Source organism: Schistocerca cancellata, chromosome 4, assembly GCF_023864275.1.
Source record: "Schistocerca cancellata isolate TAMUIC-IGC-003103 chromosome 4, iqSchCanc2.1, whole genome shotgun sequence".
In the NCBI taxonomy this organism is placed as follows: Eukaryota; Metazoa; Arthropoda; class Insecta; order Orthoptera; family Acrididae; genus Schistocerca; species Schistocerca cancellata.
The window spans coordinates 7,594,513-7,621,936 of NC_064629.1; the positions used below are offsets into that span (position 1 = coordinate 7,594,513).

Here is a 27,424-nt window from a genome sequence, read left to right on the forward strand (position 1 = left end):
CTTCCGCAACCGCCAGTTCCTCGAGGACGGCGCGGGGAGGCGCGCCCGGCGTCCCAGCAGAGCGACGGCCGAATTGGCGGGCGCACCGCCGCGTGTGTGAGACGCACTGCTGCTCGTTGCACCCCCTGTCATTCGCTGGGCGCGTGCAGCCTTCGACACTAGCGGAGGACGCATCTTGTCCCTGGTGTTCAGCGGAGTGCCTGTGCGGGGTGTGGCAGTGTCGTGCTGGAGGGCGCCACTGGTAGCGATGTGGGCTTCCTCGCCTCGCCTCACACCAGGTGTCTGCGTAGTTTGAAGTGCATTCGCACCATTCCTATCCCTGTCCCTGTCCCCGTCCCGACTTGTCCCGACTTTGCTCGACTGCCGCTCGCTGCCGCTCGGGTCGTGGTCCATATGACAGCGCAAGCACGACAAACGTCTGCGGGACGAGACGAGACGACTAAGGAATACATTCGTGGTTACAAATCAAATTTGGAACTCTACACTCCTACACAACAATAGGCGGTGACGTATTTCAGAAATCACCTGCCGATTCGTACTGTTTTGTCGTTTTCAAAGTCTTCTTGGCAAACTTGGTTAGCACATTCTCCCTCAAACTGAGTTAATTACTGCATTTTCGTACCATTACAGTAGTTTAAAAGGCTTAAGGAAGCATCTTTGTCACAACAGAAAGGTAGTTTGAAAATTGGGCTGGCGACATAACAAAAAAACAAAAGGAAGGGAGCCAACAGCACCCGGGTTTCCCAGGCGGTCACCCATCCAAGTACTAGCCGGGCCCGATGATTCTTAACTTCGGTGATCGGACGAGAACTTTTTTTTTTTTTTTTTTTTTTTTGTGAGTATTTTTTTTTTTTCAACTAAATATACTTCATTGTAAGAGCAGGCCAGGGTGGCGGTGGAGGCAGAGTGGGCGGGGATCGCAATCCGAGGCCCGGCCACAGTGTCTCCCTCGCCCTCCCAACCCAAGAAACAGGGAATAACGGAAAAGGTGGTGTATTGTACTCTCTTTATTTTTTTTTTTTTTTTTTTGTGTGAGATCAGCATTTTTCTTATTGGTTTCTTTTTTTTTTCTTTATTTTTTTTTTTATTTATTTATTATTTTTTTTTTTTTTTTTTTTTTTTTTTGTTGAGATCCTTTAGGAGAACAAAGGTCCATTGTGGCCAGCGGAAACATGTCCAAAACGATGTGAGAAAGGAATACCATCCGCTGAAGGTGTGGATATAACGTGAGGAAGGAAGAACGCAAACGCGAAACACAAATAAAAAACCATTCTAGAAGGACAATGACCACAAGTCAGCAGCGGAGGCCTCCCGCCGCAAGAGAAAAGCAAAAGTAAAGAGACTCTCAAAGAAAATTTAAAAATAAAAAACACACACGAACGAGCACACTATACGTGCCAAATATGTCCGGCGCACGGTAAAGGTGAATTCTACACAATTCCGGCAGCAGCAAACATATTTCGTCTTCTCGATAAGCTGGATTTCCGTGCCCAAGAGGCAACCGTTTCAACACAAAATATCTTTAAGCACCGTCTCACAGTTCAGGGACAAGGCAATTGACAGTCCTGCAATAGTCACAAAAATTTAGGAAAAGTCAGCAATTAGGGAACAAATCGTCAAATCCAGGAGAGAAAAAAAAAAAAAAACCAATATGGCAATCCTAAGGACAACCTCCCAAAATGGCGGAAGATTTGTCGAGCCGGTGAGACAAATTAACTGTCATACATCAAGAATAGAACAATGATATCATTCCGCACATTCCACCAAAAGGAACAGTGGAATGGAAAGTACATAATCATGGCAGGAGAGAAATATGTAATTTGGTAAAGGCGGTCCGTAGAGGTACATCTAAAAATCGGGCATAATTGGAAACATACTGCGGGTTACGTTTCTCCCGCCCATAGTAGTCCCAAAGATACGTCAAAAACTGCAAGCGATCCATGAGTCGAAGAGAAAAAATCGCATGTGCAGCATGCGCAGCGATCCACACGGTAGCGTTTCTCTTGGTGGCAGGATACGGCCGCCAGTCGGGAACCAGGATATACAAAGGCTGTATGGCACGCGGGGTAGTCCGATTGATCAATGCCAACATCTCACGGGTGGCATCCCATACCTCTTGAAACTGGGGGCACACAAAACGGTGTTCGATCGTGTCCTCAGCCGCGCACCGCCCGCAGAGGCCACTCGGGAGGAGATTGATTGCGTGGAGTTTCGCATTCGTGGCAACGGTGCGATTCACAACTTTATACCAGGTGGCCCGAACATCGGATGTCAACAATTTACTGGAAATGTTGGACCACACCGTCCGCCAATCGCATTGCGGCAGCCTCAACTCCCATTTGTTAGTCGGCAGAGTTCCGCGGAGGGCCTCTGCGATCGCGCTGACGCTACCCCTGCGCCGGTCGTCGCCTATCAGATAGCTAGTGTGGAGGAAATACTGGCGAACGAAATTCAATCTGTACGGGATAGCCTGGACAGAGACAGGCGCGCGGAGAGAAGCAGGGCGGTAAAGGTCGAAGAGTACCGACGTGGGGCTAAGCCCCGCATTGGCTATTACACGGTTGGTTCGGTGGAGCAAAAGGGCAGCACACTTTGAAGGAAAATCAACCATACCGACGCCGCCCCTGTCCGGCGGGAGCGTGCAAATATTGTAGGCGACTTTAAAGATTTCGCCTCGCCAGACCAACCAAGAAACAGCATGCTTGATTGCCCGTTCAATCTCCTTCGGCACCGGCAAAACTTGAGCCAAGTACCAGGCCTTGGCCAACACCTGGGTATTTACAACCGAAGCTCTATCCAGCAAAGACAAATTTCGTTTGGCGGCAGCCTGAGTCGCCGCTCGTACAGAATATAACACCGCGCGCCAATTTATCACCGCCATTTGTTGTACATTGGCAGTCATCTGGATCCCGAGAATCTTATGTCGCAACCTTACGGTATACCAATCACGACGGACAGCCCTCATGGTCGCAGTAAGCGGCAGTAAGATGGACTTACGGGGGTTCACAACCGCACCCGATGCCGTTTCAAATTGGTGAAGAATGAGGCGGAGCGTATCAATATCATCGGGACGTTGGATAAAAACACCCAAGTCGTCCGCATACGCCCGACAGACAAGCGAACCCGTACCAAACGGGACACCGTGGCAAACATTTGTTATCTTACGGATCAGAGGATCCAACGCTAAAACGAATAATCCCATGGAAAGTGGGCACCCTTGGCGGACGGATCTGTTCATCCTGAGGACATCACCGGCCTGGCCATGAAAAAGGATTCTGGATGTAGCCGATTTCAGAAGGTTAGATATCACATGCGTGAATGTTAAACCAAATCCAAACTTAGACATGACCCGCCGCAAGTACTCGTGACTAATTCTATCAAACGCGTTATGAAAATCAATGGAAAGTATCGCAGCCCGGCCGCCACGGCGTGACGAGGCAGAAGCGATACACTCACGATACGCGAGTACAGCGTCATAAATATTCCGTCCAGGTACGGCACACGATTGAGAAGGACTAATGACGGTCTTCAACGCCGGCCGCAAACGGTGGGAAAAGCAGCGTGCTATGATTTTATAATCGGCGTTTAAGAGTGTGATCGGCCGTAAAGTCACCGCACTTGGGATGCCAGTGGTTTTCGGGATGAGGACGACGAGACCCTCTAAAAATTCTTCCGGCACATCGAGACCATTATGTATTTCATTCACCATGGCAACAAAAGTATCAGTTAAAAGACCGGAAAATTTCACATAAAATTCCACAGGAATGCCGTCATGGCCAGGGGCCTTTCCCTTCGGGCTAGCCTTAACGGCGGCAGAAACATCAGCAGCTGTAAAACGCTCATTTAAAAGAAGTCTATCCTGACGCGTTAAAATAGAAGGCAGGTCGTGTAAAAACATCTGCAAGGAGGCTTCATTCAAAGGTTGAGATTGAAAGAGATTAGAGTAGTGATCGTAAATTTCGTCCTGAATCACCCGGCAATCTGAAGTCCTAAGACCGTCACGCGTCATCCAGTCGGTGAATAAAAGTTTTTCACGCCGCAGACGGGCCCGTCGTAAATGATACAATGAAAGCGGTTCCTCCAAAGTGGGATCGAAAGGCCTGCTACGGACAACAGAGCCCTGTGCCTTCCGATGCAGATGGTTTAAAATCTTCGTCTTAATTTTCCGTAACGTGGGAAGGAGTTCAGGGCGGTCGGTAACCCGAGTAATTAAATCCTGTAAACAATCGCGATAGAAAGCGACCGTCATCACTTCCCAATGGGCCTTGTCACGACAGTAATTAATGAGCAGAGTACGAATAGCCGGTTTAGCGTGACGGAGCCACCAATCGACAGTAGAACCCGCCTGTGGGCGGCTCTGAAGAAGTTGGTGCCACAACAAATGCACCTGTTCGACAAGACTGACGTCATCCAAAACACTAACATTGAATTTCCAGTAGGATCGCGTACGTTCTGGGCGAACAGACGGAACATTAAAAGCACACAAATAACCACAATGATCCGAAAAAGCGACGGGAGCAACTTCTGCCTGCAAGATTTGAGCAGCGAGGTCCGGCGATATATAAAATCTGTCCAATCTACTATGCCCAGTAGGATAAAAATAAGTAAAACCTGTAGCAGTCGGACTAAAACAAAGCCACGTGTCCTCAAGTTTAAAAGTGTCAACTAAAGTTTGCAGTGCAAGACACTTATTCGCCGTCGGCTCCTGGTCGGCATCACGCAAGACACAATTAAAATCACCACCTAAGATGATCCGTCGGTGGTTTCGATGGAAGAGCTGACATAAATCATGATGGAAAAAAGTATCCCTCAGACGTTTATTGTCAGTTCCAGAGGGGGCATACACGTTAACAAAAAATATGTCGCAGATAACACATGCCAACCCTCGTCCATTCGGTAAAATTTCTACGTGTTTATACTCTAAACCGGGCGTGATTAAAATAGCCGTACCAAAGGTCGCTTCCGGATCAATATTAAGAATTACATTATAGGCAGTAAGATGCGGGACAACGTCAGCTGTTATTTCTTGAAGGAAAACCACATCGCAACGAGCAGATTGCAAAAAGTGTAAGAGGGCGTGAACTTTACGGTCACTTCGGATGTGATTGATATTAAGGGTGAGGACGCGTAACTGGTGGAATGCACGCGTCAGGGTGGACTCTGTAACTTAAGCGGAACTAGAAAAAGTGATCCTCCTCCACATCATCAGACCACTGCATGGTGTCCGAAGGAGCAGGTACGGCGTCCGGAACGGGCCGGGAAGCGGGGGCGGTGGGCACCGACACAGGCGGACCGTGTACGAAAGGTGCGTCGCGACGCTCTTGGACCAAAGTATCCGTCAGTCCCTCAACCGCCTGGTCGAAGGTGACGTCGACGCCCTCAGTGGGCGCCGTTTTCGAACGCTTCTTTGACCTTTTACGCTTCGGTTTTGGATCGGCAGGGGCGGACTGAGTGGAAGCTTGGGACACCTCACTTTCGGCACCGCTAGCATCCGCCTCGCCGGCGGTGGACGGGCCCGGCTGTGACGGCAATTTCCGCTTGTCTGTCGGCGGGGCGGGGACTGAAATCGGCCGTGGTGACGCGACCAACATTTCAGAAGTCTCCGGAACGGGCACGTCCGAAACACTGACGGCTGGCAAATCAGCAATACGGACCTCGCGAGGGGTGTGATCGGCAGGTAAACTTTGTTCTGACACAACCGGGGGAACGACAACTGTGGGCGGAGTCACATTGTCAGACACAGGAGCCTCAGCTGCAGGAGCGGCAGAAACCGGTCGGTCGGGCGGGGTGATCGAGGGGGGTCCAACCAACGCGCCCGCATACGTGGAGGTATCAGCAGCTTCGCGCGGCAGCTGAGCCGGCCTGCGTAAAGTGCAGGTTTGTCGCAAATGATCTGTTTTGCCACACACGGAGCACGTCTGCGGCTGCCCACTATAGCTGAGGAAAGCGCGCGTGCCAGCAATGAGCAAATACGACGGTATATGTTTCTTCAAATCTACACGGACCGTCCGAACACCACTCAGAACCCGGTACCTAAATCCTGCAGGCCACACATCATTCTCCACACTAAGCACGGTGCCAAATTCTCCGAGTTTACGAGCAATGGCCTCATTTGGGCATTCGAACGGAACATTATAAACTTTCACATTTCGAATGCCGAAGCCTGCCGGCAGAATCAAAACATCAGACAAAGCACCGTCCACGTGCTTAAACTTCTTAACTCCACCACTTTCGGTAACAAGCTTGTCTACAAAATCCGCGGTCGGAAGTTTCAAAAATACAGAGTTTTGAATAAAGTCAAGCTGGATACCGATCAAATCAGATTCGGGAATACGCAATTCGGAAAATACCCATTCGTGTACATCAAAAGGCGACGGTCTAGCCGCGTTCCTATCAAAAACACACTGTACGGAGTTAGCACGATTCATAATAAAGCGTCAATAAACTTACAGGAACTAGTAGAGAAGAGAGAACGCTGCGAGGCGCAGCACCAAACACGCGACGAAGACACCGCCTGCAGCACACGAAGGTGTCAGCAGGCACGAGCCTAACACACGTCCGGCTGGGCGCGTGCAGCCTTCGACACTAGCGGAGGACGCATCTTGTCCCTGGTGTTCAGCGGAGGGCCTGTGCGGGGTGTGGCAGTGTCGTGCTGGAGGGCGCCACTGGTAGCGATGTGGGCATCCTCGCCTCGCCTCGCCTCGCCTCACACCAGGTGTCTGCGTAGTTTGCAGTGCATTCGCACCATTCCTATCCCTGTCCCTGTCCCCGTCCCGACTTGTCCCGACTTTGCGCGACTGCCGCTCGCTGCCGCTCGGGTCGTGGTCCATATGACAGCGCAAGCACGACAAACGTCTGCGGGACGAGACGAGACGACTAAGGAATACATTCGTGGTTACAAATCAAATTTGGAACTCTACACTCCTACACAACAATAGGCGGTGACGTATTTCAGAAATCACCTGCCGATTCGTACTGTTTTGTCGTTTTCAAAGTCTTCTTGGCAAACTTGGTTAGCACATTCACCCTCAAACTGAGTTAATTACTGCATTTTCGTACCATTACAGTAGTTTAAAAGGCTTAAGGAAGCATCTTTGTCACAACAGAAAGGTAGTTTGAAAATTGGGCTGGCGACATAACAAAAAAACAAAAGGAAGGGAGCCAACAGCACCCGGGTTTCCCAGGCGGTCACCCATCCAAGTACTAGCCGGGCCCGATGATGCTTAACTTCGGTGATCGGACGAGAACCGGTGTATTCATCATGGTATGGCCGTTGGCGCTCATCTAATGTAGGAGCACGGCAGAATTCGCGTTCGGCTTTTCTCCCACCACACAAAATGTTAGTTTTCGGCCGCATTTGACGAAAGCGCTTCCTTCCGCAACCGCCAGTTCCTCGAGGACGGCGCGGGGAGGCGCGCCCGGCGTCCCAGCAGAGCGACGGCCGAATTGGCGGGCGCACCGCCGCGTGTGTGAGACGCACTGCTGCTCGTTGCACCCCCTGTCATTCGCTGGGCGCGTGCAGCCTTCGACACTAGCGGAGGACGCATCTTGTCTCTGGTGGTTAGCGGAGGGCCTGTGCGGGGTGTGGCAGTGTCGTGCTGGAGGGCGCCACTGGTAGCGATGTGGGCTTCCTCGCCTCGCCTCACACCAGGAGTCTGCGTAGTTTGCAGTGCATTCGCACCATTCCTATCCCTGTCCCTGTCCCCGTCCCGACTTGTCCCGACTTTGCTCGACTGCCGCTCGCTGCCGCTCGGGTCGTGGTCCATATGACAGCGCAAGCACGACAAACGTCTGCGGGACGAGACGAGACGACTAAGGAATACATTCGTGGTTACAAATCAAATTTGGAACTCTACACTCCTACACAACAATAGGCGGTGACGTATTTCAGAAATCACCTGCCGATTCGTACTGTTTTGTCGTTTTCAAAGTCTTCTTGGCAAACTTGGTTAGCACATTCTCCCTCAAACTGAGTTAATTACTGCATTTTCGTACCATTACAGTAGTTTAAAAGGCTTAAGGAAGCATCTTTGTCACAACAGAAAGGTAGTTTGAAAATTGGTCTGGCGACATAACAAAAAAACAAAAGGAAGGGAGCCAACAGCACCGGGGTTTCCCAGGCGGTCACTCATCCAAGTACTAGCCGGGCCCGATGATGCTTAACTTCGGTGATCGGACGAGAACCGGTGTATTCATCATGGTATGGCCGTTGGCGCTCATCTAATGTAGGAGCACGGCAGAATTCGGGTTCGGCTTTTCTCCCAACACACAAAATGTTAGTTTTCGGCCGCATTTGACGAAAGCGCTTCCTTCCGCAACCGCCAGTTCCTCGAGGACGGCGCGGGAGGCGCGCCCGGCGTCCCAGCAGAGCGACGGCCGAATTGGCGGGCGCACCGCCGCGTGTGTGAGACGCACTGCTGCTCGTTGCACCCCCTGTCATTCGCTGGGCGCGTGCAGCCTTCGACACTAGCGGAGGACGCATCTTGTCCCTGGTGTTCAGCGGAGGGCCTGTGCGGGGTGTGGCAGTGTCGTGCTGGAGGGCGCCGCTGGTAGCGATGTGGGCTACCTCGCCTCGCCTCACACCAGGTGTCTGCGTAGTTTGCAGTGCATTCGCACCATTCCTATCCCTGTCCCTGGCCCCGTCCCGACTAGTCCCGACTGCCGCTCGACTGCCGCTCGCTGCCGCTCGGGTCGTGGTCCATATGACAGCGCAAGCACGACAAACGTCTGCGGGACGAGACGAGACGACTAAGGAATACATTCGTGGTTACAAATCAAATTTGGAACTCTACACTCCTACACAACAATAGGCGGTGACGTATTTCAGAAATCACCTGCCGATTCGTACTGTTTTGTCGTTTTCAAAGTCTTCTTGGCAAACTTGGTTAGCACATTCTCCCTCAAACTGAGTTAATTACTGCATTTTCGTACCATTAAAGTAGTTTAAAAGGCTTAAGGAAGCATCTTTGTCACAACAGAAAGGTAGTTTGAAAATTGGGCTGGCGACATAACAAAAAAACAAAAGGAAGGGAGCCAACAGCACCCGGGTTTCCCAGGCGGTCACCCATCCAAGTACTAGCCGGGCCCGATGATGCTTAACTTCGGTGATCGGACGAGAACCGGTGTATTCATCATGGTATGGCCGTTGGCGCTCATCTAATGTAGGAGCACGGCAGAATTCGCGTTCGGCTTTTCTCCCAACACACAAAATGTTAGTTTTCGGCCGCATTTGACGAAAGCGCTTCCTTCCGCAACCGCCAGTTCCTCGAGGACGGCACGGGGAGGCGCGCCCGGCGTCCCAGCAGAGCGACGGCCGAATTGGCGGGCGCACCGCCGCGTGTGTGAGACGCACTGCTGCTCGTTGCACCCCCTGTCATTCGCTGGGCGCGTGCAGCCTTCGACACTAGCGGAGGACGCATCTTGTCCCTGGTGTTCAGCGGAGGGCCTGTGCGGGGTGTGGCAGTGTCGTGCTGGAGGGCGCCACTGGTAGCGATGTGGGGTTCCTCGCCTCGCCTCGCCGCGCCTCGCCTCACACCAGGTGTCTGCGTAGTTTGCAGTGCATTCGCACCATTCCTATCCCTGTCCCTGTCCCCGTCCCAACTTGTCCCGACTTTGCTCGACTGCCGCTCGCTGCCGCTCGGGTCGTGGTCCATATGACAGCGCAAGCACGACAAACGTCTGCGGGACGAGACGAGACGACTAAGGAATACATTCGTGGTTACAAATCAAATTTGGAACTCTACACTCCTACACAACAATAGGCGGTGACGTATTTCAGAAATCACCTGCCGATTCGTACTATTTTGTCGTTTTCAAAGTCTTCTTGGCAAACTTGGTTAGCACATTCTCCCTCAAACTGAGTTAATTACTGCATTTTCGTACCATTACAGTAGTTTAAAAGGCTTAAGGAAGCATCTTTGTCACAACAGAAAGGTAGTTTGAAAATTGGGCTGGCGACATAACAAAAAAACAAAAGGAAGGGTGTCAACAGTACCCGGGTTTCCCAGGCGGTCACCCATCCAAGTACTAGCCGGGCCCGATGATGCTTAACTTCGGTGATCGGACGAGAACCGGTGTATTCATCATGGTATGGCCGTTGGCGCTCATCTAATGTATGAGCACGGCGGAATTCGCGTTCGGCTTTTCTCCCAACACACAAAATGTTAGTTTTCGGCCGCATTTGACGAAAGCGCTTCCTTCCGCAACCGCCAGTTCCTCGAGGACGGCGCGGGGACGCGCGCCCGGCGTCCCAGCAGAGCGACGGCCGAATTGGCGGGCGCACCGCCGCGTGTGTGAGACGCACTGCTGCTCGTTGCACCCCCTGTCATTCGCTGGGCGCGTGCAGCCTTCGACACTAGCGGAGGACGCATCTTGTCCCTGGTGTTCAGCGGAGGGCCTGTGCGGGGTGTGGCAGTGTCGTGCTGGAGGGCGCCGCTGGTAGCGATGTGGGCTTCCTCGCCTCGCCTCACACCAGGTGTCTGCGTAGTTTGCAGTGCATTCGCACCATTCCTATCCCTGTCCCTGGCCCCGTCCCGACTTGTCCCGACTGCCGCTCGACTGCCGCTCGCTGCCGCTCGGGTCGTGGTCCATATGACAGCGCAAGCACGACAAACGTCTGCGGGACGAGACGAGACGACTAAGGAATACATTCGTGGTTACAAATCAAATTTGGAACTCTACACTCCTACACAACAATAGGCGGTGACGTATTTCAGAAATCACCTGCCGATTCGTACTGTTTTGTCGTTTTCAAAGTCTTCTTGGCAAACTTGGTTAGCACATTCTCCCTCAAACTGAGTTAATTACTGCATTTTCGTACCATTACAGTAGTTTAAAAGGCTTAAGGAAGCATCTTTGTCACAACAGAAAGGTAGTTTGAAAATTGGGCTGGCGACATAACAAAAAAACAAAAGGAAGGGAGCCAACAGCACCGGGGTTTCCCAGGCGGTCACCCATCCAAGTACTAGCCGGGCCCGATGATGCTTAACTTCGGTGATCGGACGAGAACCGGTGTATTCATCATGGTATGGCCGTTGGCGCTCATCTAATGTAGGAGCACGGCAGAATTCGCGTTCGGCTTTTCTCCCAACACACAAAATGTTAGTTTTCGGCCGCATTTGACGAAAGCGCTTCCTTCCGCAACCGCCAGTTCCTCGAGGACGGCGCGGGAGGCGCGCCCGGCGTCCCAGCAGAGCGACGGCCGAATTGGCGGGCGCACCGCCGCGTGTGTGAGACGCACTGCTGCTCGTTGCACCCCCTGTCATTCGCTGGGCGCGTGCAGCCTTCGACACTAGCGGAGCACTCATCTTGTCCCTGGTGTTCAGCGGAGGGCCTGTGCGGGGTGTGGCAGTGTCGTGCTGGAGGGCGCCACTGGTAGCGATGTGGGCTTCCTCGCCTCGCCTCGCCGCGCCTCGCCTCACACCAGGTGTCTGCGTAGTTTGCAGTGCATTCGCACCATTCCTATCCCTGTCCCTGTCCCCGTCCCGACTTGTCCCGACTTTGCGCGACTGCCGCTCCCTGCCGCTCGGGTCGTGGTCCATATGACAGCGCAAGCACGACAAACGTCTGCGGGAGGAGACGAGACGACTAAGGAATACATTCGTGGTTACAAATCAAATTTGGAACACTACACTCCTACACAACAATAGGCGGTGACGTATTTCAGAAATCACCTGCCGATTCGTACTGTTTTGTCGTTTTCAAAGTCTTCTTGGCAAACTTGGTTAGCACATTCTCCCTCAAACTGAGTTAATTACTGCATTTTCGTACCATTACAGTAGTTTAAAAGGCTTAAGGAAGCATCTTTGTCACAACAGAAAGGTAGTTTGAAAATTGGGCTGGCGACATAACAAAAAAACAAAAGGAAGGGAGCCAACAGCACCGGGGTTTCCCAGGCGGTCACCCATCCAAGTACTAGCCGGGCCCGATGATGCTTAACTTCGGTGATCGGACGAGAACCGGTGTATTCATCATGGTATGGCCGTTGGCGCTCATCTAATGTAGGAGCACGGCAGAATTCGCGTTCGGCTTTTCTCCCAACACACAAAATGTTAGTTTTCGGCCGCATTTGACGAAAGCGCTTCCTTCCGCAACCGCCAGTTCCTCGAGGACGGCGCGGGAGGCGCGCCCGGCGTCCCAGCAGAGCGACGGCCGAATTGGCGGGCGCACCGCCGCGTGTGTGAGACGCACTGCTGCTCGTTGCACCCCCTGTCATTCGCTGGGCGCGTGCAGCCTTCGACACTAGCGGAGGACGCATCTTGTCCTTGGTGTTCAGCGGAGGGCCTGTGCGGGGTGTGGCAGTGTCGTGCTGGAGGGCGCCACTGGTAGCGATGTGGGCTTCCTCGCCTCGCCTCACACCAGGTGTCTGCGTAGTTTGCAGTGCATTCGCACCATTCCTATCCCTGTCCCTGTCCCCGTCCCGACTTGTCCCGACTTTGCTCGACTGCCGCTCGCTGCCGCTCGGGTCGTGGTCCATATGACAGCGCAAGCACGACAAACGTCTGCGGGACGAGACGAGACGACTAAGGAATACATTCGTGGTTACAAACAAATTTGGAACTCTACACTCCTACACAACAATAGGCGGTGACGTATTTCAGAAATCACCTGCTGATTCGTACTGTTTTGTCGTTTTCAAAGTCTTCTTGGCAAACTTGGTTAGCACATTCTCCCTCAAACTGAGTTAATTACTGCATTTTCGTACCATTACAGTAGTTTAAAAGGCTTGAGGAAGCATCTTTGTCACAACAGAAAGGTAGTTTTAAAAATTGGGCTGGCGACATAACAAAAAAACAAAAGGAAGGGAGCCAACAGCACCCGGGTTTCCCAGGCGGTCACCCATCCAAGTACAAGCCGGGCCCGATGATGCTTAACTTCGGTGATCGGACGAGAACCGGTGTATTCACCATGGTATGGCCGTTGGCGCTCATCTAATGTAGGAGCACGGCAGAATTCGCGTTCGGCTTTTCTCCCAACACACAAAATGTTAGTTTTCGGCCGCATTTGACGAAAGCGCTTCCTTCCGCAACCGCCAGTTCCTCGAGGACGGCGCGGGGAGGCGCGCCCGGCGTCCCAGCAGAGCGACGGCCGAATTGGCGGGCGCACCGCCGCGTGTGTGAGACGCACTGCTGCTCGTTGCACCCCCTGTCATTCGCTGGGCGCGTGCAGCCTTCGACACTAGCGGAGGACGCATCTTGTCCCTGGTGTTCAGCGGAGGGCCTGTGCGGGGTGTGGCAGTGTCGTGCTGGAGGGCGCCACTGGTAGCGATGTGGGCTTCCTCGCCTCGCCTCGCCTCGCCTCGCCTCACACCAGGTGTCTGCGTAGTTTGCAGTGCATTCGCACCATTCCTATCCCTGTCCCTGTCCCCGTCCCGACTTGTCCCGACTTTGCTCGACTGCCGCTTGCTGCCGCTCGGGTCGTGGTCCATATGACAGCGCAAGCACGACAAACGTCTGCGGGACGAGACGAGACGACTAAGGAATACATTCGTGGTTACAAATCAAATCTGGAACTCTACACTCCTACACAACAATAGGCGGTGACGTATTTCAGAAATCACCTGCCGATTCGTACTGTTTTGTCGTTTTCAAAGTCTTCTTGGCAAACTTGGTTAGCACATTCTCCCTCAAACTGAGTTAATTACTGCATTTTCGTACCATTACAGTAGTTTAAAAGGCTTAAGGAAGCATCTTTGTCACAACAGAAAGGTAGTTTGAAAATTGGGCTGGCGACATAACAAAAAAACAAAAGGAAGAGAGCCAACAGCACCCGGGTTTCCCAGGCGGTCACCCATCCAAGTACTAGCCGGGCCCGATGATGCTTAACTTCGGTGATCGGACGAGAACCGGTGTATTCATCATGGTATTGCCGTTGGCGCTCATCTAATGTAGGAGCACGGCAGAATTCGCGTTCGACTTTTCTCCCAACACACAAAATGTTAGTTTTCGGCCGAATTTGACGAAAGCGCTTCCTTCCGCAACCGCCAGTTCCTCGAGGACGGCGCGGGGAGGCGCGCCCGGCGTCTCAGCAGAGCGACGGCCAAATTGGCGGGCGCACCGCCGCGTGTGTGAGCCGCACTGCTGCTCGTTGCACCCCCTGTCATTCGCTGGGCGCGTGCAGCCTTCGACACTAGCGGAGGACGCATCTTGTCCCTGGTGTTCAGCGGAGGGCCTGTGCGGGGTGTGGCAGTGTCGTGCTGGAGGGCGCCACTGGTAGCGATGTGGGCTTCCTCGCCTCGCCTCGCCTCGCCTCACACCAGGTGTCTGCGTAGTTTGCAGTGCATTCGCACCATTCCTATCCCTGTCCCTGTCCCCGTCCCAACTTGTCCCGACTTTGCTCGACTGCCGCTCGCTGCCGCTCAGGTCGAGGTCCATATGACAGCGCTAGCACGACAAACGGCTGCGGGACGAGACGAGACGGGACGACTAAGGAATACATTCGTGGTTACAAATCAAATTTGGAACTCTACACTCCTACACAACAATAGGCGGTGACGTATTTCAGAAATCACCTGCCGATTCGTACTGTTTTTTCGTTTTCAAAGTCTTCTTGGCCATACTTGGTTAGCACATTCTCCCTCAAACTGAGTTAATTACTGCATTTTCGTACCATTACAGTAGTTTAAAAGGCTTAAGGAAGCATCTTTGTCACAACAGAAAGGTAGTTTGAAAATTGGGCTGGCGACATAACAAAAAAACAAAAGGAAGGGAGCCAACAGCACCCGGGTTTCCCAGGCGGTCACCCATCCAAGTACTAGCCGGGCCCGATGATTCTTAACTTCGGTGATCGGACGAGAACTTTTTTTTTTTTTTTTTTTTTTTTGAGAGTATTTTTTTTTTCAACTAAATATACTTCATTGTAAGAGCAGGCCAGGGTGGCGGTGGAGGCAGAGTGGGCGGGGGTCGCAATCCGAGGCCCGGCCACAGTGTCTCCCTCGCCCTCCCAACCCAAGAAACAGGGAATAACGGAAAAGGTGGTGTATTGTACTCTCTTTATTTTTTTTTTTTTGTGTGAGATCAGCATTTTTCTTATTGGTTTCTTTTTTTTTTTTCTTTATTTTTTTTTTATTTATTTATTATTTTTTTTTTATTTTTTATTTATTTATTTTTTTTTTTTTTTGTTGAGATCCTTTAGGAGAACAAAGGTCCATTGTGGCCAGCGGAAACATGTCCAAAACGATGTGAGAAAGGAATACCATCCGCTGAAGGTGTGGATATAACGTGAGGAAGGAAGAACGCAAACGCGAAACACAAATAAAAAACCATTCTAGAAGGACAATGACCACAAGTCAGCAGCGGAGGCCTCCCGCCGCAAGAGAAAAGCAAAAGTAAAGAGACTCTCAAAGAAAATTTAAAAATAAAAAACACACACGAACGAGCACACTATACGTGCCAAATATGTCCGGCGCACGGTAAAGGTGAATTCTACACAATTCCGGCAGCAGCAAACATATTTCGTCTTCTCGATAAGCTGGATTTCCGTGCCCAAGAGGCAACCGTTTCAACACAAAATATCTTTAAGCACCGTCTCACAGTTCAGGGACAAGGCAATTGACAGTCCTGCAATAGTCACAAAAATTTAGGAAAAGTCAGCAATTAGGGAACAAATCGTCAAATCCAGGAGAGAAAAAAAAAAAAAACCAATATGGCAATCCTAAGGACAACCTCCCAAAATGGCGGAAGATTAGTCGAGCCGGTGAGACAAATTAACTGTCATACATCAAGAATAGAACAATGATATCATTCCGCACATTCCACCAAAAGGAACAGTGGAATGGAAAGTACATAATCATGGCAGGAGAGAAATATGTAATTTGGTAAAGGCGGTCCGTAGAGGTACATCTAAAAATCGGGCATAATTGGAAACATACTGCGGGTTACGTTTCTCCCGCCCATAGTAGTCCCAAAGATACGTCAAAAACTGCAAGCGATCCATGAGTCGAAGAGAAAAAATCGCATGTGCAGCATGCGCAGCGATCCACACGGTAGCGTTTCTCTTGGTGGCAGGATACGGCCGCCAGTCGGGAACCAGGATATACAAAGGCTGTATGGCACGCGGGGTAGTCCGATTGATCAATGCCAACATCTCACGGGTGGCATCCCATACCTCTTGAAACTGGGGGCACACAAAACGGTGTTCGATCGTGTCCTCAGCCGCGCACCGCCCGCAGAGGCCACTCGGGAGGAGATTGATTGCGTGGAGTTTCGCATTCGTGGCAACGGTGCGATTCACAACTTTATACCAGGTGGCCCGAACATCGGATGTCAACAATTTACTGGAAATGTTGGACCACACCGTCCGCCAATCGCATTGCGGCAGCCTCAACTCCCATTTGTTAGTCGGCAGAGTTCCGCGGAGGGCCTCTGCGATCGCGCTGACGCTACCCCTGCGCCGGTCGTCGCCTATCAGATAGCTAGTGTGGAGGAAATACTGGCGAACGAAATTCAATCTGTACGGGATAGCCTGGACAGAGACAGGCGCGCGGAGAGAAGCAGGGCGGTAAAGGTCGAAGAGTACCGACGTGGGGCTAAGCCCCGCATTGGCTATTACACGGTTGGTTCGGTGGAGCAAAAGGGCAGCACACTTTGAAGGAAAATCAACCATACCGACGCCGCCCCTGTCCGGCGGGAGCGTGCAAATATTGTAGGCGACTTTAAAGATTTCGCCTCGCCAGACCAACCAAGAAACAGCATGCTTGATTGCCCGTTCAATCTCCTTCGGCACCGGCAAAACTTGAGCCAAGTACCAGGCCTTGGCCAACACCTGGGTATTTACAACCGAAGCTCTATCCAGCAAAGACAAATTTCGTTTGGCGGCAGCCTGAGTCGCCGCTCGTACAGAATATAACACCGCGCGCCAATTTATCACCGCCATTTGTTGTACATTGGCAGTCATCTGGATCCCGAGAATCTTATGTCGCAACCTTACGGTATACCAATCACGACGGACAGCCCTCATGGTCGCAGTAAGCGGCAGTAAGATGGACTTACGGGGGTTCACAACCGCACCCGATGCCGTTTCAAATTGGTGAAGAATGAGGCGGAGCGTATCAATATCATCGGGACGTTGGATAAAAACACCCAAGTCGTCCGCATACGCCCGACAGACAAGCGAACCCGTACCAAACGGGACACCGTGGCAAACATTTGTTATCTTACGGATCAGAGGATCCAACGCTAAAACGAATAATCCCATGGAAAGTGGGCACCCTTGGCGGACGGATCTGTTCATCCTGAGGACATCACCGGCCTGGCCATGAAAAAGGATTCTGGATGTAGCCGATTTCAGAAGGTTAGATATCACATGCGTGAATGTTAAACCAAATCCAAACTTAGACATGACCCGCCGCAAGTACTCGTGACTAATTCTATCAAACGCGTTATGAAAATCAATGGAAAGTATCGCAGCCCGGCCGCCACGGCGTGACGAGGCAGAAGCGATACACTCACGATACGCGAGTACAGCGTCATAAATATTCCGTCCAGGTACGGCACACGATTGAGAAGGACTAATGACGGTCTTCAACGCCGGCCGCAAACGGTGGGAAAAGCAGCGTGCTATGATTTTATAATCGGCGTTTAAGAGTGTGATCGGCCGTAAAGTCACCGCACTTGGGATGCCAGTGGTTTTCGGGATGAGGACGACGAGACCCTCTAAAAATTCTTCCGGCACATCGAGACCATTATGTATTTCATTCACCATGGCAACAAAAGTATCAGTTAAAAGACCGGAAAATTTCACATAAAATTCCACAGGAATGCCGTCATGGCCAGGGGCCTTTCCCTTCGGGCTAGCCTTAACGGCGGCAGAAACATCAGCAGCTGTAAAACGCTCATTTAAAAGAAGTCTATCCTGACGCGTTAAAATAGAAGGCAGGTCGTGTAAAAACATCTGCAAGGAGGCTTCATTCAAAGGTTGAGATTGAAAGAGATTAGAGTAGTGATCGTAAATTTCGTCCTGAATCACCCGGCAATCTGAAGTCCTAAGACCGTCACGCGTCATCCAGTCGGTGAATAAAAGTTTTTCACGCCGCAGACGGGCCCGTCGTAAATGATACAATGAAAGCGGTTCCTCCAAAGTGGGATCGAAAGGCCTGCTACGGACAACAGAGCCCTGTGCCTTCCGATGCAGATGGTTTAAAATCTTCGTCTTAATTTTCCGTAACGTGGGAAGGAGTTCAGGGCGGTCGGTAACCCGAGTAATTAAATCCTGTAAACAATCGCGATAGAAAGCGACCGTCATCACTTCCCAATGGGCCTTGTCACGACAGTAATTAATGAGCAGAGTACGAATAGCCGGTTTAGCGTGACGGAGCCACCAATCGACAGTAGAACCCGCCTGTGGGCGGCTCTGAAGAAGTTGGTGCCACAACAAATGCACCTGTTCGACAAGACTGACGTCATCCAAAACACTAACATTGAATTTCCAGTAGGATCGCGTACGTTCTGGGCGAACAGACGGAACATTAAAAGCACACAAATAACCACAATGATCCGAAAAAGCGACGGGAGCAACTTCTGCCTGCAAGATTTGAGCAGCGAGGTCCGGCGATATATAAAATCTGTCCAATCTACTATGCCCAGTAGGATAAAAATAAGTAAAACCTGTAGCAGTCGGACTAAAACAAAGCCACGTGTCCTCAAGTTTAAAAGTGTCAACTAAAGTTTGCAGTGCAAGACACTTATTCGCCGTCGGCTCCTGGTCGGCATCACGCAAGACACAATTAAAATCACCACCTAAGATGATCCGTCGGTGGTTTCGATGGAAGAGCTGACATAAATCATGATGGAAAAAAGTATCCCTCAGACGTTTATTGTCAGTTCCAGAGGGGGCATACACGTTAACAAAAAATATGTCGCAGATAACACATGCCAACCCTCGTCCATTCGGTAAAATTTCTACGTGTTTATACTCTAAACCGGGCGTGATTAAAATAGCCGTACCAAAGGTCGCTTCCGGATCAATATTAAGAATTACATTATAGGCAGTAAGATGCGGGACAACGTCAGCTGTTATTTCTTGAAGGAAAACCACATCGCAACGAGCAGATTGCAAAAAGTGTAAGAGGGCGTGAACTTTACGGTCACTTCGGATGTGATTGATATTAAGGGTGAGGACGCGTAACTGGTGGAATGCACGCGTCAGGGTGGACTCTGTAACTTAAGCGGAACTAGAAAAAGTGATCCTCCTCCACATCATCAGACCACTGCATGGTGTCCGAAGGAGCAGGTACGGCGTCCGGAACGGGCCGGGAAGCGGGGGCGGTGGGCACCGACACAGGCGGACCGTGTACGAAAGGTGCGTCGCGACGCTCTTGGACCAAAGTATCCGTCAGTCCCTCAACCGCCTGGTCGAAGGTGACGTCGACGCCCTCAGTGGGCGCCGTTTTCGAACGCTTCTTTGACCTTTTACGCTTCGGTTTTGGATCGGCAGGGGCGGACTGAGTGGAAGCTTGGGACACCTCACTTTCGGCACCGCTAGCATCCGCCTCGCCGGCGGTGGACGGGCCCGGCTGTGACGGCAATTTCCGCTTGTCTGTCGGCGGGGCGGGGACTGAAATCGGCCGTGGTGACGCGACCAACATTTCAGAAGTCTCCGGAACGGGCACGTCCGAAACACTGACGGCTGGCAAATCAGCAATACGGACCTCGCGAGGGGTGTGATCGGCAGGTAAACTTTGTTCTGACACAACCGGGGGAACGACAACTGTGGGCGGAGTCACATTGTCAGACACAGGAGCCTCAGCTGCAGGAGCGGCAGAAACCGGTCGGTCGGGCGGGGTGATCGAGGGGGGTCCAACCAACGCGCCCGCATACGTGGAGGTATCAGCAGCTTCGCGCGGCAGCTGAGCCGGCCTGCGTAAAGTGCAGGTTTGTCGCAAATGATCTGTTTTGCCACACACGGAGCACGTCTGCGGCTGCCCACTATAGCTGAGGAAAGCGCGCGTGCCAGCAATGAGCAAATACGACGGTATATGTTTCTTCAAATCTACACGGACCGTCCGAACACCACTCAGAACCCGGTACCTAAATCCTGCAGGCCACACATCATTCTCCACACTAAGCACGGTGCCAAATTCTCCGAGTTTACGAGCAATGGCCTCATTTGGGCATTCGAACGGAACATTATAAACTTTCACATTTCGAATGCCGAAGCCTGCCGGCAGAATCAAAACATCAGACAAAGCACCGTCCACGTGCTTAAACTTCTTAACTCCACCACTTTCGGTAACAAGCTTGTCTACAAAATCCGCGGTCGGAAGTTTCAAAAATACAGAGTTTTGAATAAAGTCAAGCTGGATACCGATCAAATCAGATTCGGGAATACGCAATTCGGAAAATACCCATTCGTGTACATCAAAAGGCGACGGTCTAGCCGCGTTCCTATCAAAAACACACTGTACGGAGTTAGCACGATTCATAATAAAGCGTCAATAAACTTACAGGAACTAGTAGAGAAGAGAGAACGCTGCGAGGCGCAGCACCAAACACGCGACGAAGACACCGCCTGCAGCACACGAAGGTGTCAGCAGGCACGAGCCTAACACACGTCCGGCTGGGCGCGTGCAGCCTTCGACACTAGCGGAGGACGCATCTTGTCCCTGGTGTTCAGCGGAGGGCCTGTGCGGGGTGTGGCAGTGTCGTGCTGGAGGGCGCCACTGGTAGCGATGTGGGCATCCTCGCCTCGCCTCGCCTCGCCTCACACCAGGTGTCTGCGTAGTTTGCAGTGCATTCGCACCATTCCTATCCCTGTCCCTGTCCCCGTCCCGACTTGTCCCGACTTTGCGCGACTGCCGCTCGCTGCCGCTCGGGTCGTGGTCCATATGACAGCGCAAGCACGACAAACGTCTGCGGGACGAGACGAGACGACTAAGGAATACATTCGTGGTTACAAATCAAATTTGGAACTCTACACTCCTACACAACAATAGGCGGTGACGTATTTCAGAAATCACCTGCCGATTCGTACTGTTTTGTCGTTTTCAAAGTCTTCTTGGCAAACTTGGTTAGCACATTCACCCTCAAACTGAGTTAATTACTGCATTTTCGTACCATTACAGTAGTTTAAAAGGCTTAAGGAAGCATCTTTGTCACAACAGAAAGGTAGTTTGAAAATTGGGCTGGCGACATAACAAAAAAACAAAAGGAAGGGAGCCAACAGCACCCGGGTTTCCCAGGCGGTCACCCATCCAAGTACTAGCCGGGCCCGATGATGCTTAACTTCGGTGATCGGACGAGAACCGGTGTATTCATCATGGTATGGCCGTTGGCGCTCATCTAATGTAGGAGCACGGCAGAATTCGCGTTCGGCTTTTCTCCCACCACACAAAATGTTAGTTTTCGGCCGCATTTGACGAAAGCGCTTCCTTCCGCAACCGCCAGTTCCTCGAGGACGGCGCGGGGAGGCGCGCCCGGCGTCCCAGCAGAGCGACGGCCGAATTGGCGGGCGCACCGCCGCGTGTGTGAGACGCACTGCTGCTCGTTGCACCCCCTGTCATTCGCTGGGCGCGTGCAGCCTTCGACACTAGCGGAGGACGCATCTTGTCTCTGGTGGTTAGCGGAGGGCCTGTGCGGGGTGTGGCAGTGTCGTGCTGGAGGGCGCCACTGGTAGCGATGTGGGCTTCCTCGCCTCGCCTCACACCAGGAGTCTGCGTAGTTTGCAGTGCATTCGCACCATTCCTATCCCTGTCCCTGTCCCCGTCCCGACTTGTCCCGACTTTGCTCGACTGCCGCTCGCTGCCGCTCGGGTCGTGGTCCATATGACAGCGCAAGCACGACAAACGTCTGCGGGACGAGACGAGACGACTAAGGAATACATTCGTGGTTACAAATCAAATTTGGAACTCTACACTCCTACACAACAATAGGCGGTGACGTATTTCAGAAATCACCTGCCGATTCGTACTGTTTTGTCGTTTTCAAAGTCTTCTTGGCAAACTTGGTTAGCACATTCTCCCTCAAACTGAGTTAATTACTGCATTTTCGTACCATTACAGTAGTTTAAAAGGCTTAAGGAAGCATCTTTGTCACAACAGAAAGGTAGTTTGAAAATTGGTCTGGCGACATAACAAAAAAACAAAAGGAAGGGAGCCAACAGCACCGGGGTTTCCCAGGCGGTCACTCATCCAAGTACTAGCCGGGCCCGATGATGCTTAACTTCGGTGATCGGACGAGAACCGGTGTATTCATCATGGTATGGCCGTTGGCGCTCATCTAATGTAGGAGCACGGCAGAATTCGGGTTCGGCTTTTCTCCCAACACACAAAATGTTAGTTTTCGGCCGCATTTGACGAAAGCGCTTCCTTCCGCAACCGCCAGTTCCTCGAGGACGGCGCGGGAGGCGCGCCCGGCGTCCCAGCAGAGCGACGGCCGAATTGGCGGGCGCACCGCCGCGTGTGTGAGACGCACTGCTGCTCGTTGCACCCCCTGTCATTCGCTGGGCGCGTGCAGCCTTCGACACTAGCGGAGGACGCATCTTGTCCCTGGTGTTCAGCGGAGGGCCTGTGCGGGGTGTGGCAGTGTCGTGCTGGAGGGCGCCGCTGGTAGCGATGTGGGCTACCTCGCCTCGCCTCACACCAGGTGTCTGCGTAGTTTGCAGTGCATTCGCACCATTCCTATCCCTGTCCCTGGCCCCGTCCCGACTTGTCCCGACTGCCGCTCGACTGCCGCTCGCTGCCGCTCGGGTCGTGGTCCATATGACAGCGCAAGCACGACAAACGTCTGCGGGACGAGACGAGACGACTAAGGAATACATTCGTGGTTACAAATCAAATTTGGAACTCTACACTCCTACACAACAATAGGCGGTGACGTATTTCAGAAATCACCTGCCGATTCGTACTGTTTTGTCGTTTTCAAAGTCTTCTTGGCAAACTTGGTTAGCACATTCTCCCTCAAACTGAGTTAATTACTGCATTTTCGTACCATTAAAGTAGTTTAAAAGGCTTAAGGAAGCATCTTTGTCACAACAGAAAGGTAGTTTGAAAATTGGGCTGGCGACATAACAAAAAAACAAAAGGAAGGGAGCCAACAGCACCCGGGTTTCCCAGGCGGTCACCCATCCAAGTACTAGCCGGGCCCGATGATGCTTAACTTCGGTGATCGGACGAGAACCGGTGTATTCATCATGGTATGGCCGTTGGCGCTCATCTAATGTAGGAGCACGGCAGAATTCGCGTTCGGCTTTTCTCCCAACACACAAAATGTTAGTTTTCGGCCGCATTTGACGAAAGCGCTTCCTTCCGCAACCGCCAGTTCCTCGAGGACGGCGCGGGAGGCGCGCCCGGCGTCCCAGCAGAGCGACGGCCGAATTGGCGGGCGCACCGCCGCGTGTGTGAGACGCACTGCTGCTCGTAGCACCCCCTGTCATTCGCTGGGCGCGTGCAGCCTTCGACACTAGCGGAGGACGCATCTTGTCCCTGGTGTTCAGCGGAGGGCCTGTGCGGGGTGTGGCAGTGTCGTGCTGGAGGGCGCCACTGGTAGCGATGTGGGGTTCCTCGCCTCGCCTCGCCGCGCCTCGCCTCACACCAGGTGTCTGCGTAGTTTGCAGTGCATTCGCACCATTCCTATCCCTGTCCCTGTCCCCGTCCCAACTTGTCCCGACTTTGCTCGACTGCCGCTCGCTGCCGCTCGGGTCGTGGTCCATATGACAGCGCAAGCACGACAAACGTCTGCGGGACGAGACGAGACGACTAAGGAATACATTCGTGGTTACAAATCAAATTTGGAACTCTACACTCCTACACAACAATAGGCGGTGACGTATTTCAGAAATCACCTGCCGATTCGTACTATTTTGTCGTTTTCAAAGTCTTCTTGGCAAACTTGGTTAGCACATTCTCCCTCAAACTGAGTTAATTACTGCATTTTCGTACCATTACAGTAGTTTAAAAGGCTTAAGGAAGCATCTTTGTCACAACAGAAAGGTAGTTTGAAAATTGGGCTGGCGACATAACAAAAAAACAAAAGGAAGGGTGTCAACAGTACCCGGGTTTCCCAGGCGGTCACCCATCCAAGTACTAGCCGGGCCCGATGATGCTTAACTTCGGTGATCGGACGAGAACCGGTGTATTCATCATGGTATGGCCGTTGGCGCTCATCTAATGTATGAGCACGGCGGAATTCGCGTTCGGCTTTTCTCCCAACACACAAAATGTTAGTTTTCGGCCGAATTTGACGAAAGCGCTTCCTTCCGCAACCGCCAGTTCCTCGAGGACGGCGCGGGGACGCGCGCCCGGCGTCCCAGCAGAGCGACGGCCGAATTGGCGGGCGCACCGCCGCGTGTGTGAGACGCACTGCTGCTCGTTGCACCCCCTGTCATTCGCTGGGCGCGTGCAGCCTTCGACACTAGCGGAGGACGCATCTTGTCCCTGGTGTTCAGCGGAGGGCCTGTGCGGGGTGTGGCAGTGTCGTGCTGGAGGGCGCCGCTGGTAGCGATGTGGGCTTCCTCGCCTCGCCTCACACCAGGTGTCTGCGTAGTTTGCAGTGCATTCGCACCATTCCTATCCCTGTCCCTGGCCCCGTCCCGACTTGTCCCGACTGCCGCTCGACTGCCGCTCGCTGCCGCTCGGGTCGTGGTCCATATGACAGCGCAAGCACGACAAACGTCTGCGGGACGAGACGAGACGACTAAGGAATACATTCGTGGTTACAAATCAAATTTGGAACTCTACACTCCTACACAACAATAGGCGGTGACGTATTTCAGAAATCACCTGCCGATTCGTACTGTTTTGTCGTTTTCAAAGTCTTCTTGGCAAACTTGGTTAGCACATTCTCCCTCAAACTGAGTTAATTACTGCATTTTCGTACCATTACAGTAGTTTAAAAGGCTTAAGGAAGCATCTTTGTCACAACAGAAAGGTAGTTTGAAAATTGGGCTGGCGACATAACAAAAAAACAAAAGGAAGGGAGCCAACAGCACCGGGGTTTCCCAGGCGGTCACCCATCCAAGTACTAGCCGGGCCCGATGATGCTTAACTTCGGTGATCGGACGAGAACCGGTGTATTCATCATGGTATGGCCGTTGGCGCTCATCTAATGTAGGAGCACGGCAGAATTCGCGTTCGGCTTTTCTCCCAACACACAAAATGTTAGTTTTCGGCCGCATTTGACGAAAGCGCTTCCTTCCGCAACCGCCAGTTCCTCGAGGACGGCGCGGGAGGCGCGCCCGGCGTCCCAGCAGAGCGACGGCCGAATTGGCGGGCGCACCGCCGCGTGTGTGAGACGCACTGCTGCTCGTTGCACCCCCTGTCATTCGCTGGGCGCGTGCAGCCTTCGACACTAGCGGAGCACTCATCTTGTCCCTGGTGTTCAGCGGAGGGCCTGTGCGGGGTGTGGCAGTGTCGTGCTGGAGGGCGCCACTGGTAGCGATGTGGGCTTCCTCGCCTCGCCTCGCCGCGCCTCGCCTCACACCAGGTGTCTGCGTAGTTTGCAGTGCATTCGCACCATTCCTATCCCTGTCCCTGTCCCCGTCCCGACTTGTCCCGACTTTGCGCGACTGCCGCTCGCTGCCGCTCGGGTCGTGGTCCATATGACAGCGCAAGCACGACAAACGTCTGCGGGAGGAGACGAGACGACTAAGGAATACATTCGTGGTTACAAATCAAATTTGGAACTCTACACTCCTACACAACAATAGGCGGTGACGTATTTCAGAAATCACCTGCCGATTCGTACTGTTTTGTCGTTTTCAAAGTCTTCTTGGCAAACTTGGTTAGCACATTCTCCCTCAAACTGAGTTAATTACTGCATTTTCGTACCATTACAGTAGTTTAAAAGGCTTAAGGAAGCATCTTTGTCACAACAGAAAGGTAGTTTGAAAATTGGGCTGGCGACATAACAAAAAAACAAAAGGAAGGGAGCCAACAGCACCGGGGTTTCCCAGGCGGTCACCCATCCAAGTACTAGCCGGGCCCGATGATGCTTAACTTCGGTGATCGGACGAGAACCGGTGTATTCATCATGGTATGGCCGTTGGCGCTCATCTAATGTAGGAGCACGGCAGAATTCGCGTTCGGCTTTTCTCCCAACACACAAAATGTTAGTTTTCGGCCGCATTTGACGAAAGCGCTTCCTTCCGCAACCGCCAGTTCCTCGAGGACGGCGCGGGAGGCGCGCCCGGCGTCCCAGCAGAGCGACGGCCGAATTGGCGGGCGCACCGCCGCGTGTGTGAGACGCACTGCTGCTCGTTGCACCCCCTGTCATTCGCTGGGCGCGTGCAGCCTTCGACACTAGCGGAGGACGCATCTTGTCCTTGGTGTTCAGCGGAGGGCCTGTGCGGGGTGTGGCAGTGTCGTGCTGGAGGGCGCCACTGGTAGCGATGTGGGCTTCCTCGCCTCGCCTCACACCAGGTGTCTGCGTAGTTTGCAGTGCATTCGCACCATTCCTATCCCTGTCCCTGTCCCCGTCCCGACTTGTCCCGACTTTGCTCGACTGCCGCTCGCTGCCGCTCGGGTCGTGGTCCATATGACAGCGCAAGCACGACAAACGTCTGCGGGACGAGACGAGACGACTAAGGAATACATTCGTGGTTACAAACAAATTTGGAACTCTACACTCCTACACAACAATAGGCGGTGACGTATTTCAGAAATCACCTGCTGATTCGTACTGTTTTGTCGTTTTCAAAGTCTTCTTGGCAAACTTGGTTAGCACATTCTCCCTCAAACTGAGTTAATTACTGCATTTTCGTACCATTACAGTAGTTTAAAAGGCTTGAGGAAGCATCTTTGTCACAACAGAAAGGTAGTTTTAAAAATTGGGCTGGCGACATAACAAAAAAACAAAAGGAAGGGAGCCAACAGCACCCGGGTTTCCCAGGCGGTCACCCATCCAAGTACAAGCCGGGCCCGATGATGCTTAACTTCGGTGATCGGACGAGAACCGGTGTATTCACCATGGTATGGCCGTTGGCGCTCATCTAATGTAGGAGCACGGCAGAATTCGCGTTCGGCTTTTCTCCCAACACACAAAATGTTAGTTTTCGGCCGCATTTGACGAAAGCGCTTCCTTCCGCAACCGCCAGTTCCTCGAGGACGGCGCGGGGAGGCGCGCCCGGCGTCCCAGCAGAGCGACGGCCGAATTGGCGGGCGCACCGCCGCGTGTGTGAGACGCACTGCTGCTCGTTGCACCCCCTGTCATTCGCTGGGCGCGTGCAGCCTTCGACACTAGCGGAGGACGCATCTTGTCCCTGGTGTTCAGCGGAGGGCCTGTGCGGGGTGTGGCAGTGTCGTGCTGGAGGGCGCCACTGGTAGCGATGTGGGCTTCCTCGCCTCGCCTCGCCTCGCCTCGCCTCACACCAGGTGTCTGCGTAGTTTGCAGTGCATTCGCACCATTCCTATCCCTGTCCCTGTCCCCGTCCCGACTTGTCCCGACTTTGCTCGACTGCCGCTTGCTGCCGCTCGGGTCGTGGTCCATATGACAGC

At 52.6% G+C, this 27,424-nt stretch overlaps 2 protein-coding genes and 15 non-coding genes across 17 annotated transcripts; all 17 read right to left on the reverse strand.

Annotated features, from left to right (window-relative positions):
• Positions 1 to 5,177: 5,177 nt before the first annotated feature.
• On the reverse strand, positions 5,178 to 6,601 carry LOC126183248 (proteoglycan 4-like). The gene is made up of 3 exons (XM_049925043.1): positions 6,553 to 6,601; positions 6,034 to 6,163; positions 5,178 to 5,862 (listed from the first exon to the last, which is right to left on the reverse strand). The coding sequence occupies exons 1-3, from the start codon at positions 6,599 to 6,601 to the stop codon at positions 5,178 to 5,180; spliced, it is 864 nt and encodes a 287-aa protein (XP_049781000.1).
• Positions 6,602 to 7,159: 558 nt separating this feature from the next.
• On the reverse strand, positions 7,160 to 7,278 carry LOC126186491 (5S ribosomal RNA). The gene has a single exon (XR_007537583.1). It is a non-coding gene; the product is annotated as a 5S ribosomal RNA (ribosomal RNA).
• An 817-nt stretch (positions 7,279 to 8,095) lies between these two features.
• Positions 8,096 to 8,214, reverse strand: LOC126186492 (5S ribosomal RNA). Its single transcript, XR_007537584.1, has one exon. It is a non-coding gene; the product is annotated as a 5S ribosomal RNA (ribosomal RNA).
• An 817-nt stretch (positions 8,215 to 9,031) lies between these two features.
• On the reverse strand, positions 9,032 to 9,150 carry LOC126186503 (5S ribosomal RNA). The gene has a single exon (XR_007537594.1). It is a non-coding gene; the product is annotated as a 5S ribosomal RNA (ribosomal RNA).
• An 832-nt stretch (positions 9,151 to 9,982) lies between these two features.
• LOC126186625 (5S ribosomal RNA) lies at positions 9,983 to 10,101 on the reverse strand. The gene has a single exon (XR_007537689.1). It is a non-coding gene; the product is annotated as a 5S ribosomal RNA (ribosomal RNA).
• An 818-nt stretch (positions 10,102 to 10,919) lies between these two features.
• On the reverse strand, positions 10,920 to 11,038 carry LOC126186237 (5S ribosomal RNA). Its single transcript, XR_007537339.1, has one exon. It is a non-coding gene; the product is annotated as a 5S ribosomal RNA (ribosomal RNA).
• An 831-nt stretch (positions 11,039 to 11,869) lies between these two features.
• On the reverse strand, positions 11,870 to 11,988 carry LOC126186238 (5S ribosomal RNA). The gene has a single exon (XR_007537340.1). It is a non-coding gene; the product is annotated as a 5S ribosomal RNA (ribosomal RNA).
• Positions 11,989 to 12,804: 816 nt separating this feature from the next.
• On the reverse strand, positions 12,805 to 12,923 carry LOC126186447 (5S ribosomal RNA). Its single transcript, XR_007537541.1, has one exon. It is a non-coding gene; the product is annotated as a 5S ribosomal RNA (ribosomal RNA).
• An 832-nt stretch (positions 12,924 to 13,755) lies between these two features.
• On the reverse strand, positions 13,756 to 13,874 carry LOC126186294 (5S ribosomal RNA). The gene has a single exon (XR_007537393.1). It is a non-coding gene; the product is annotated as a 5S ribosomal RNA (ribosomal RNA).
• A 5,294-nt stretch (positions 13,875 to 19,168) lies between these two features.
• LOC126183250 (proteoglycan 4-like) lies at positions 19,169 to 20,592 on the reverse strand. The gene is made up of 3 exons (XM_049925044.1): positions 20,544 to 20,592; positions 20,025 to 20,154; positions 19,169 to 19,853 (listed from the first exon to the last, which is right to left on the reverse strand). Exons 1-3 carry the CDS (start codon positions 20,590 to 20,592, stop codon positions 19,169 to 19,171), a joined length of 864 nt encoding a protein of 287 aa, XP_049781001.1.
• A 558-nt stretch (positions 20,593 to 21,150) lies between these two features.
• LOC126186515 (5S ribosomal RNA) lies at positions 21,151 to 21,269 on the reverse strand. Its single transcript, XR_007537605.1, has one exon. It is a non-coding gene; the product is annotated as a 5S ribosomal RNA (ribosomal RNA).
• An 817-nt stretch (positions 21,270 to 22,086) lies between these two features.
• Positions 22,087 to 22,205, reverse strand: LOC126186494 (5S ribosomal RNA). Its single transcript, XR_007537585.1, has one exon. It is a non-coding gene; the product is annotated as a 5S ribosomal RNA (ribosomal RNA).
• An 817-nt stretch (positions 22,206 to 23,022) lies between these two features.
• LOC126186543 (5S ribosomal RNA) lies at positions 23,023 to 23,141 on the reverse strand. The gene has a single exon (XR_007537619.1). It is a non-coding gene; the product is annotated as a 5S ribosomal RNA (ribosomal RNA).
• An 831-nt stretch (positions 23,142 to 23,972) lies between these two features.
• LOC126186626 (5S ribosomal RNA) lies at positions 23,973 to 24,091 on the reverse strand. Its single transcript, XR_007537690.1, has one exon. It is a non-coding gene; the product is annotated as a 5S ribosomal RNA (ribosomal RNA).
• Positions 24,092 to 24,909: 818 nt separating this feature from the next.
• LOC126186239 (5S ribosomal RNA) lies at positions 24,910 to 25,028 on the reverse strand. Its single transcript, XR_007537341.1, has one exon. It is a non-coding gene; the product is annotated as a 5S ribosomal RNA (ribosomal RNA).
• An 831-nt stretch (positions 25,029 to 25,859) lies between these two features.
• LOC126186240 (5S ribosomal RNA) lies at positions 25,860 to 25,978 on the reverse strand. The gene has a single exon (XR_007537342.1). It is a non-coding gene; the product is annotated as a 5S ribosomal RNA (ribosomal RNA).
• Positions 25,979 to 26,794: 816 nt separating this feature from the next.
• On the reverse strand, positions 26,795 to 26,913 carry LOC126186448 (5S ribosomal RNA). The gene has a single exon (XR_007537542.1). It is a non-coding gene; the product is annotated as a 5S ribosomal RNA (ribosomal RNA).
• Positions 26,914 to 27,424: the final 511 nt, after the last annotated feature.

Excerpts from the sequence above, each read along its gene's own strand:
- LOC126183248 (XM_049925043.1), bottom strand. The coding sequence starts at position 6,601 with ATGCGTCCTCCGCTAGTGTCGAAGGCTGCACGCGCCCAGCCGGACGTG. Across the intron at positions 6,164-6,552 it reads ACGCGCCCAGCCGGACGTGT|GCTTCGGCATTCGAAATGTG; the intron begins GTTAGGCTCGTG and ends TTCTGCCGGCAG. Across the intron at positions 5,863-6,033 it reads GTGTGGCCTGCAGGATTTAG|GCCGGCTCAGCTGCCGCGCG; the intron begins GTACCGGGTTCT and ends CACTTTACGCAG.
- LOC126183250 (XM_049925044.1), bottom strand. The coding sequence starts at position 20,592 with ATGCGTCCTCCGCTAGTGTCGAAGGCTGCACGCGCCCAGCCGGACGTG. Across the intron at positions 20,155-20,543 it reads ACGCGCCCAGCCGGACGTGT|GCTTCGGCATTCGAAATGTG; the intron begins GTTAGGCTCGTG and ends TTCTGCCGGCAG. Across the intron at positions 19,854-20,024 it reads GTGTGGCCTGCAGGATTTAG|GCCGGCTCAGCTGCCGCGCG; the intron begins GTACCGGGTTCT and ends CACTTTACGCAG.